The 9,811-nt window shown below is 31.1% G+C and overlaps 2 protein-coding genes across 2 annotated transcripts; both read left to right on the top strand.

Moving 5' to 3' along the window:
- The first annotated feature begins 2,354 nt into the window (after positions 1-2,354).
- Positions 2,355-3,700, top strand: LOC118447704 (uncharacterized). The gene is made up of 4 exons (XM_085659074.1): positions 2,355-2,545; positions 3,037-3,163; positions 3,242-3,455; positions 3,580-3,700. Exons 1-4 carry the CDS (start codon positions 2,498-2,500, stop codon positions 3,611-3,613), a joined length of 423 nt encoding a protein of 140 aa, XP_085515200.1. The 5' UTR covers positions 2,355-2,497; the 3' UTR covers positions 3,614-3,700.
- Positions 3,701-7,716: 4,016 nt separating this feature from the next.
- Positions 7,717-9,590, top strand: trsn (translin). Its single transcript, XM_035879805.2, has 5 exons — positions 7,717-7,860; positions 8,249-8,348; positions 8,509-8,724; positions 8,800-8,879; positions 8,954-9,590. Exons 1-5 carry the CDS (start codon positions 7,789-7,791, stop codon positions 9,188-9,190), a joined length of 705 nt encoding a protein of 234 aa, XP_035735698.1. The 5' UTR covers positions 7,717-7,788; the 3' UTR covers positions 9,191-9,590.
- The last annotated feature ends 221 nt before the right edge of the window (positions 9,591-9,811 follow it).

Below are 9,811 nucleotides of genomic sequence, written 5' to 3'. Positions count from 1 at the left end.
TTCAACATACGAAGCGAAGATGACCGTGTCGAACGAGCCCTGACCTAACCTATTCTAGGCTATGTCTCTGTTCTTCGCATACAGACAAAGCCTAGGAGAGGCTAAATCAAATTACTCGGTGCTTTTTTTCACTCCTTTAGTATATTTTGCAAATTAGCTTTAGGTATATATTCGTTAGATTTATGTACAGATATTCGTTAAATCTCTCTTCTATATATATGAAGAGCATAAAAAGGAAGCACTTTGTAGCACTTTATGAAACGATTTTTTTTTTACTTTTTTTTTTTTTTTTTTTTTTTTTTATTATCTTTCGAATACGTAATCTTCGGTTAGCTTTGTTTAACAAACTAGCGAAATGCATTTACTGAAGTTTTAAGAAACGTTTAGGATAAAATAATATGCAAAATTGATGAAATAATTAATGAAAGTGTAAATATATTTGCAATGATAATATTAATCATGTGATTCGGTTTTTGTTGATTAGATTTAAAAATTGTTTTTTATAGCAGAGGTTAGTCGGTTTGGATCGCAAGGAAATTGTGTCATGCCTAAAAATACGCAAAGCACGCAGGTAAATGTTAAAAGGTCGTACGGACAAGGAATAAAAAAAGCTAAAGGAATTGCACAAGAGAGGTTGATTTGGTATTCAAATCACCAGGTATGCGCCCGCCTCTCTCGTGGCACTGGTGGTAGTACTAGTCGTAATATGGAGGTCTCTTTCCTCTAGGAATACTTTTTCTCTTCTTTCTTTAACTTCTTCTTGCTTTCACTCATATTATAAACTACCTTAGCTATTATTAATCCGTTTCTTGCACTTGATTCTTTTGATTCTTTTTTTTTTTATTACGTCACTGATTGCAGGATACCTCTTTAGAAAGTTTTGATAGAAATGAAGTAGACAAAAAAAAAGCAAATGAGAGAAAACAATATATAAGTAATAGGCACGGTAAGATTGATCGGCGAAAAACTTTAAGAATGTATATTTTATCTTATTAATGAAGATTATCGATAAATGATATTTTTAAAAGAATCATGGACGAATATCATTTCTAGCACGAAAAAGAAAAAATCATATTTTATCACTAAACAATTCGAGAAATACGACGATATACAGTTTTTTAGACGAAGAAAAGGAGAATTCGTTGAACGACGATGTTTCGATCAAGAGATTTCGATGCACGGTCATGCGTTACTTCTTCTCGAAGGAGACTTCAACGGCCGCATATAAGATTGCCTAGCGTTGCGTATCAACACACATGTCATACTATGTAAATAAGTATAATATACAAGTATGTAAAATATATGCATAAAAAAGAAATAACCAATATTGTTTACTTCTGATATTCTACAAATTATATCTCTTGCTTTTTTAATTATCTTTCAAACGTAATAACATTCTTTTGCTATCGAGAGCGGAATGAGAAAAAAAAAATACAAAGAGAGAGAAAAAAGCAAAAGGAAAACGAAGAAGGAAGAAACTCGTTTATTTTACGACGTCATAGCGGATAAAAACACTCGCGAAGCTGGATCTCACGGAGTATTAGTTCGTTTCATAGATAGATAAATAAAGAAACATAGCGATAATCTTATGACGCAAAAAGGAAGGATTTATATCAGCACACCAATTGTTAATCCTTTCTTGGAAATTATTTGAGACGATTGTTTTTTGAGAACAATCCTCAATAATTTACGAATACAACAAAAACAAAACAAAGAAAAAAGAAAAAAAACCAAGGCTGTTATATTTTTCCAAACGAAACAAACAAACTTACGGTATCACGTATTCGAAAGAGTATGAATTTCATTCTACTCGCATCGTTTGTACTCGCGATCGTACATAGGTATTTTCTTTTCTCACAATATTTGTTCTCTCTTTCTTTCTGTTATTTCTCTTTTTCTTTTATTATTTTTTTCTTCGTTTGCAAAAATAAGTAGACGTGTCGCGTGCGAAGATAAAATAGTGCCGATGTAAAAGACAAAATCACGGATCCGCGATCGATACGATCCAACGAGACCGGATTGGTCCTCGCGCGTGTTGTCACGGAGAATACGCGCAACTTCTGCGCGCAGATCTCGCGGCAACCTGTGCGCGCACTAACCACTAACCATCGAACCGCGGGAGGCCAAGGTATGCTCGCGAGCGCAACCCACACGATATATACGTATCTCTACTATGTGCGCGCGTTAAACCACGTGAGACCGGCCAACGTCTTTCCATGGGAACGTCTGGTGGGGGAGGAAGATGGAAAGAAGGAGAAGCTCAACCTACAAGTCGCTCTGTGCTTCTCTCTCTCTCTTTCTCTCTCTCTCTCTCTCTCTCTCTCTTTCTCTCTCTCTCTCTCTCTCTCTCTTTCTCTCTCTCTCTCTCTCTCTCTCTTTTTCTTCCACTCTTTTTCTTTCACAAATTAACCATCACCTCCCGCGATTCGTCACAAAGAAGAAGGCCACCATAGCTTGCAACCTTTTTGCCAAATCTAGTTTCACGTCGAACGGTCGGATGAAGACTATCTCGAGACGCAGTACAATCATTTGCAACCGAGTCAAGGTTTTTACAAAAAAATTTACGATCTTTCTTATTGCATTTTTTTCTATGTATTGCATTATTATTATTATTATTATTACTATTACTGATCACTATTTTGTTCTGTATCATTTTCAAGTAATTATGATATATCCTCCTTCCTTCAATTCTTTTCTAAATAATAACTAAATACATACATACATATGTACATACATATATACATACATACATATATATATATCTATCATTTTTAGGTAATTGCAATATATCCTTCCTTCCTTTAATTTTTTTCTAAATAATTATATATATATATATATATATATATATATATATACACCTATAGAATAAAAAATTTTCTCTTTTTTTTATATATATACAGATCCCTCTTCTTCTTCTCTTCCCGTTGCAATCTTTCTTTTTTTATTTATTGCTCGTTTCGGTTTCATTTATCGTTGGCATAGTAGTAATCGCTTTGGCGAGAATAGACATCCACTTTTTTATTTGCCACCCCGTAGACGACGATGAGTTATCACTCGGCATTCTCGGCGATCTTCGATCGACGAGTTTTTATGAAGGTCGTACGAGCTACAACGGAACGTCGCCGTTGTCGACCGGGCCGCTTACCTCGCTCGACTCGCGTTTGTATGTAGTTAATGCACGTGCTTGCGCCATTCACGGATATATAAGTAGGCCGACACTAGGTAACTATCTCTGTTACAGGTCCTACCCGTACATTTTTACGGGAATTAGGACGACAGAATAGTGCTCGTCAATCTACCTCGAGAACTGCTGGGAGGAAGGGGAGAGAAACAATCCTCGCGGTCCAGGATATGTTGTCAGGCGTGCATTTTGGGCGCCGGCTTGAATTCCATTTGTCACCTTTTTCGTTCTCACTGAGAAATCGCACCATATATATTATACGTGTATATACAGGGTGAGGCGATAATTTTGATCATTTAGATTATCTCCGTTCTTTTGATAGATATGAAGAAATTTTATTTAGAAAAATTGTATGGTACTGAGAGAGCTATAATATAATAGAAATAATATTTTTATAGATGGACAAGTAAAGGACATATGAAGGCCAACTGAATGTTTTTTAATGGAATAATAAGTTCTTGATAGCATTGATCGATGCGGCTCGAATATAATATACATTCTCTATAAAAGTTTATTAACTCATATATATCAAAAAATTATTAGTTTAAGAGATATTTTAATGTAAATATTGCTAAGAAGCAATATATGTAAATGTGATTAAAATATAATAAGAGTAGTAGTAGTAAGTAAATAGTAGTAGTAAAAGAATGATGGTTTCTTAGCTTACCATATATCATTATTCTTACGCTTATGCATAATAATGGTATAAGATAAGCGCAGAGTAAGCGCAAAGTAAGTGTAGAATAATTGTAGTTAAGTAAGTTAAGAAACCATCACTCTCTTACCACTATTATTTACTTATTATTACTTTTACTACATTTTAGTCACATCTGCACATAGTTTTTTAGTAATATTTACATTAAAATATCTCCTAATATTAATACACTAATAATTCTTTGAATTTCTTTTTTATATGTATATATATATATATATATATATATATATATATATATATATGCATTAATACTTTTTTTTATAGAGAATGTCGAGCTAGATCGACCAATAGAATTGAAAAACATATGATTACATAAAAAAAAAAGAAAAAGAAAAAACGGTCGACTTTCATATATCCGTATGATATAAAAAATTATTATTTCTACTACATTATAGTCCATCTTTGATTTTTGTAAACAAAATTTTACCATATCTTTAAAAAGAACGAAGATATTCAAGGTAATCAAAGTTATTACCTCACCCTATATATATATATATATATATATATATATATATATATATATATATATATCCTCAGAGATTTTTCTAACGGATAATTTGTAATTTCTTATTACAGTAATGTCTCATGATAATAGAATAGATGAGTATTATGATAAAAATCGAGATATCATTTAATGATTATCTCTCACATGAAATTTTATCATTGTTTCTTTTATTGTTACTAATTAGATACTATAATTACTTGAAATAGTGTAGATCTCATAATCTTTGTGTTAAGTAATTTTATATGCATACATCGATTTAATAATAAGGTTCCTTTTCGGTGTACGTATCTTTCTTCAACGAGTTGAGATACTCGTGGTCGACTCGGTTAGTATTCCGAATTCTCATTCGCGACTCTTTCATGGAGATGGAGATGGAGATGGCGGCAACCTACGATAATTTATTAACTAGTCCAGCGAGTCAAACCTGTTGCTCTTCGACCAGCTCGTTTCGTTCTCCGTCACACAGCATGCTCAAAGAAACTGTGTCCTTTAATATCTTTCCGTGTACGAGTGTCGATAAGTTCATTTTTTTTCTTTTTTTTTCTCCTTTTTTTTCGTTTTCAATTATTTTGTGAATTTCAAAATATACAAGTTCGGGTTGGAAAGGTGTTCTCGAGAAAAAATGATGACCTTTGACGGATACTGAGTTGAGCGTAGTCGAGAATATGAAACCGCTATGTAAGATCGCATCATTTTCAAGAATAATGTACGAACGATCATCGTTCACTTAATTATGGTTATACAGGTATATAACTCAGTAACATCTACCGACATTTCGTGGTACATATTCTTGTATGTTCGTAAGTCATTGTCGTATGAGGAATTAATGATTACATGCCCCACGTTAATGAGTATGCTTGCTTATAGCATGTACGCTTGCTCGTTAATTTCCAAAGGCCCACTTGCTTCCTTTATTTTAAACCTACCTTTATTTATCTTCTACGAAAGCAAATGAATTCTCTTTCTCATGAAAATGATTATGCATTTAAGAGACTGTAAATCTGAAATTTTGTCGTCGATAGATACGTCTATGTAAATAGACGTAAAATACATGTAACGCGTTCATTTCTTCTAAAGATTTCAAATAAGACTTTTAATCATGGACGCAAAAGTATTCATTATATTCAATAAAGCGAGTAAATTTATTTCTATCGAGAAAAAAAGAAAGTATCTTTGACCTCCTCCTTGATGAAAGGACATTTTGCTCGATAACTGTTGACACAAAATTCAACCAATACCACTCGAAAATAAAAACGAATCGAGTCCAAAAGATTTATTATTAATTATTAATGTTTAAGATATCCTAGTTTTACTTCGTTATTTATTAAGAAAATCTTTATGTAACGGAGTTTATCATATTGAAAAGGTGTTAAAGATCAGTTGAGAAGCATCTCAAATTTTATCCTTACGTTAAAACACTTGTGTGCACATTCGATGTCATGTTACGATATTTACTCGTACTCTTCGTACAAAACTTGCATACTTACCGGTTTAACGTACAAATATTGAACCGCTAATAGTTCAGTAATTATACCTTGAAAATTTTTGTAATTGCAAATGACTGTAAAAAAGATTTTTTCTTCTTTTTCTATATTTATATTTACCTACACAATTTCAATGCATTTCCAATTCAAAAAGAGAGAAGTGGTCCAATCGATAGGTCGAAAAAGTGGCCATTTATAATGGCAGACGCGCGAAGAGTAGGTACCACCGTACCGTTGAACGTGTTTCAAGCAAACGAGGTCTTCTTTAGAATACGCTCTTACAAGTGTGTCCTGCCCTGAGGCCTTCGTAATTTTCTTACCAAGATAAGATCGCCCTGGCTAAAAATACTTTCAAGTGTCCGCTCTCAACCAAGTAGGTACGCGCCATTGCACGGTACCAAAAGTTTACGATGAATCTTGCGATACCAGAATTTTATTAAGATTACTTGTCACCCGAGACATGCACATTTAACGGATCCTTTATATATAATTAGACCTACAGTCTTTTTTAATGAAAAATTGAATTCATTCGTGCAAGATATATAACTTATAGTGATATAATTCAAATCAAAATTAAAATGAACAAATTATTTCGATCGAAAAATTAAACTTTTAAAATGGACGAATTAAAATACATCATCAGCCAGAATTAAATAATCATGATAGTTATCTATAAAATGATAGCTAATATAATTTAACAATTAATTTTATATATAAAAATGAAATGACGCGAAATAAATGCGTAATTGTCCTTTACTTCCGGCTTTCCATTTGCAAGACGTACTTGAGATCGCTCTTGCTAGGAGCGATCGACGCGTCTCTTGCAAACGTGGCGAACGTGGGCGTGAATTTTTTTCATAAAGCAAGTTTCACGGATGCTTGAACGCGTATTGGGATCAATGACACGCCCGCAGATATCCTCGTGGTATCCTCTACGACCTACGTAGAGGAGGCATCATGTAGAATTCCAACCACCTTCCTCGAGTTCGCAGCAGGACCTACTGGTTTCTATTTATATACCGTGCAAGACCTTGCAACGGCGTTCGTGCTTACAAACCTTCTCTCCTTCTTCCTTCCCCTCTTTATTCCTCTGTTTATTCCCCTCTTTATTCCTCTCTTTCATGCTCTCTTTCTCTTTTTTTCTTTCTTTCTCTCTCTCTCTTTCTTTGTCTATCTTTCTCTGTCTTTCTCTGTCTCTTACAGGCACACACGTTTCGCAGAGTCAAGAGTAGGAAGGTCAGCAACGTTTGCAAGATTGTAGATGCATCCAAACGCGCGAATAGCAACGTTCGCGCCTTTTCTATCTCTTGTGAAAAATCTTTACTTTTCATTTTTTATTTAGGATCGTTAAGATAATAACATCACTCTCGTCTTATCAATTTTTTTTCTCTATTACGATTGTGTACCATTCGTATTAAAATTTGAAAAATTATTATTCATTTTTAATGAAATAATAAAGACAACGAATAATTTACCTTTTCTTTTTCTTATTTTTGAATAAATAATATCGTTCATATATAAAAATATTATATGTAAAGTTATTTTCTATAAATAAGGAAAATACTATCATTTTTTACGTGCCTTTTTTAAACTTACGATACCTTTCTATGTGTATTAACAAATATTTAATATAAATTTTCATTTATAAAATTTTTACATATTGCTCTTCTTTTATTTATTTATGTATTAAATGTGATAAAAAATATAAATGATTAAAAATGATAAGTTGAGAAAATGAGAATTTAGTAAGTGTATAGTTACGCCATCTCTGAGAATCATTCTTTACTAACGATCGATACGATGCGTAATAAAATAGATTTTTCTGTTAAAGATTTAGCCTGCTATTGATATTTCGTATCTTGATTATTTCACATATTTTTATTTAAAACGTATTAACAAAAAAATGGCGGACGGGGTGTCACAAATTTTTAATGCGTTTCAAGATTATCTAAATAATGAACAAGAATTACGCGAGGTTTGTATTAATTATATTTTTATCCCAATTTTTTAGGTTATATGTAAAAGTATAGTTTTTTGTCCTTAATTTATAAACGTTTTCGTGGGATATAAATATTTATGAACATCAAGAGGTGTTCATCCCAAGTTTTTAGAATAACTTTTATAAATTATATCCTTTTTTTTTAAATAATTGGCTTTTTATGAATAGTATACAGTATAAATTATTTCATATTGAAATACATAAAGTATCGTTGACCTCTTCAATATTATTACATTGAGGTGAATATTTATTCACGTATGAAATTGTAAATTTGCTAATGGAAACGAAAATCATGAGTCAAATTAATTAATTAAATCGATAATACAGATTCATAATAATTAGATTAATAATTCTTTTACGCAAGGAAATCCGTGTTATTGTGAAGGAAATTGAGAAGAGTGCCAGGGATATTCTGATGATACTACAAAATATTCATAATGAAAATACTATGGAAGAAAATATAAGTATGTTTTTTGTATAAAATACTTTATGTTGAACGACAAATACATTACATGTGCAAACCTGATATAACTCGATTGACCTAGTCAATTATAATTGTTAATAATTGAATATTAAACATTAATAATAATTTAAAATTAAACTATTGTTTTTTTTTTATTTCAGTTGTCTCACAGTATTGTGCAAAAGCTAGGGAATTATTTGAAGATGTACGTAATCAATATGCAAAACTTGCTGAAGTTGTTCCAAAGGATCAATATTATAGATTTAATGACCAGTGGCGTTTTGTCACTCAACGATTATGCTTCCTGGCTTCATTAACAGTATATTTAGAAGTTAAGATTTTGGTGACTAAAGAAACTGTTGCTGAAATATTAGGAAGTATGTGTTATAAATTTCAATTACACTTTAAAATTCATATTTCATTACAGAGTTTTAATTTTTTTATACTTTCAGTTAAAAATAATCGAGAAGAAGGTTTTCATTTAGATTTAGAAGACTTTCTGATGGGTTTACTTCAATTATCTGCAGAATTGGTATCTTTATAATTATATATCTATTTCTTAGTTTATAGATAATGAATTTTAATCTTATAATTCTATTTTTGTAGAGCCGCTTTGCTGTAAATAGTGTTACGAATGGTGATTACAACCGGCCCATAGAAATAGCCAAATTTGTAAATGAACTAAATGCAGGTTTTAGGCTTTTAAATTTAAAAAATGACGCTCTAAGAAAACGTTTTGATGCTTTGAAGTACGATGTGAAGAAAATTGAAGAAGTAGTTTATGATCTTAGTATTCGTGGTTTAAAACCTACCACATCACCAAGTCCTCAAGAAACTGAGTAAGTGGTATGCTTAATCTGGACTATTTTACAGTAAGTTGTTTTGACATATATATGAAAAAAAAAAGAAAAAAAAATAGCTATAATAATGTAGCTGTAATTTTTATATAAATAGTGAGGTATATAATGATACAGTAAATTGTCATGTACAGTAGTATATTCAGTCAACGATTGTTAATATACCGCAACTGGCACATTTTTTTTATATTCTAAGGTGTTTAAGTTAAACTTCGTAAAAAATGACTGCGTTTTAAAATAAGTTATGTAAGAAAGAAAAATTTATTTCTTATTTATTTTTATTGTATTCATTTTTAATGCATTTGTAGCTTTATAACCACATTTAATATACAGAAAACTATTAAACAAATACAGGGCCTACACAGAGATAATTTATAAATTATTTTAATATAGGATAGATATATTATTTGCTGTAATATATTTATATATTAGTATATCACAATTTTTGATTTAATTTTTTCTAAAAAATTTTATATAAAAGTAAGTATATATTTTACATAATTATTTTGTTGTTTTTATAATGAATATAAAAATTATAGTTGATTATTTAAAATGTATTGCAAGAAAGATTATCAAACATGATCAATGATATAAGCAATTTTTAGTC

The sequence above is a fragment of the Vespa mandarinia genome, chromosome 1 (genome assembly GCF_050613455.1).
Source record: "Vespa mandarinia isolate Hongniang chromosome 1, ASM5061345v1, whole genome shotgun sequence".
Lineage (NCBI taxonomy): Eukaryota > Metazoa > Arthropoda > Insecta > Hymenoptera > Vespidae > Vespa > Vespa mandarinia.
The sequence above is the reverse complement of the archived record's forward strand: the minus strand, read 5'-3'. Positions and strand labels throughout refer to the sequence as shown.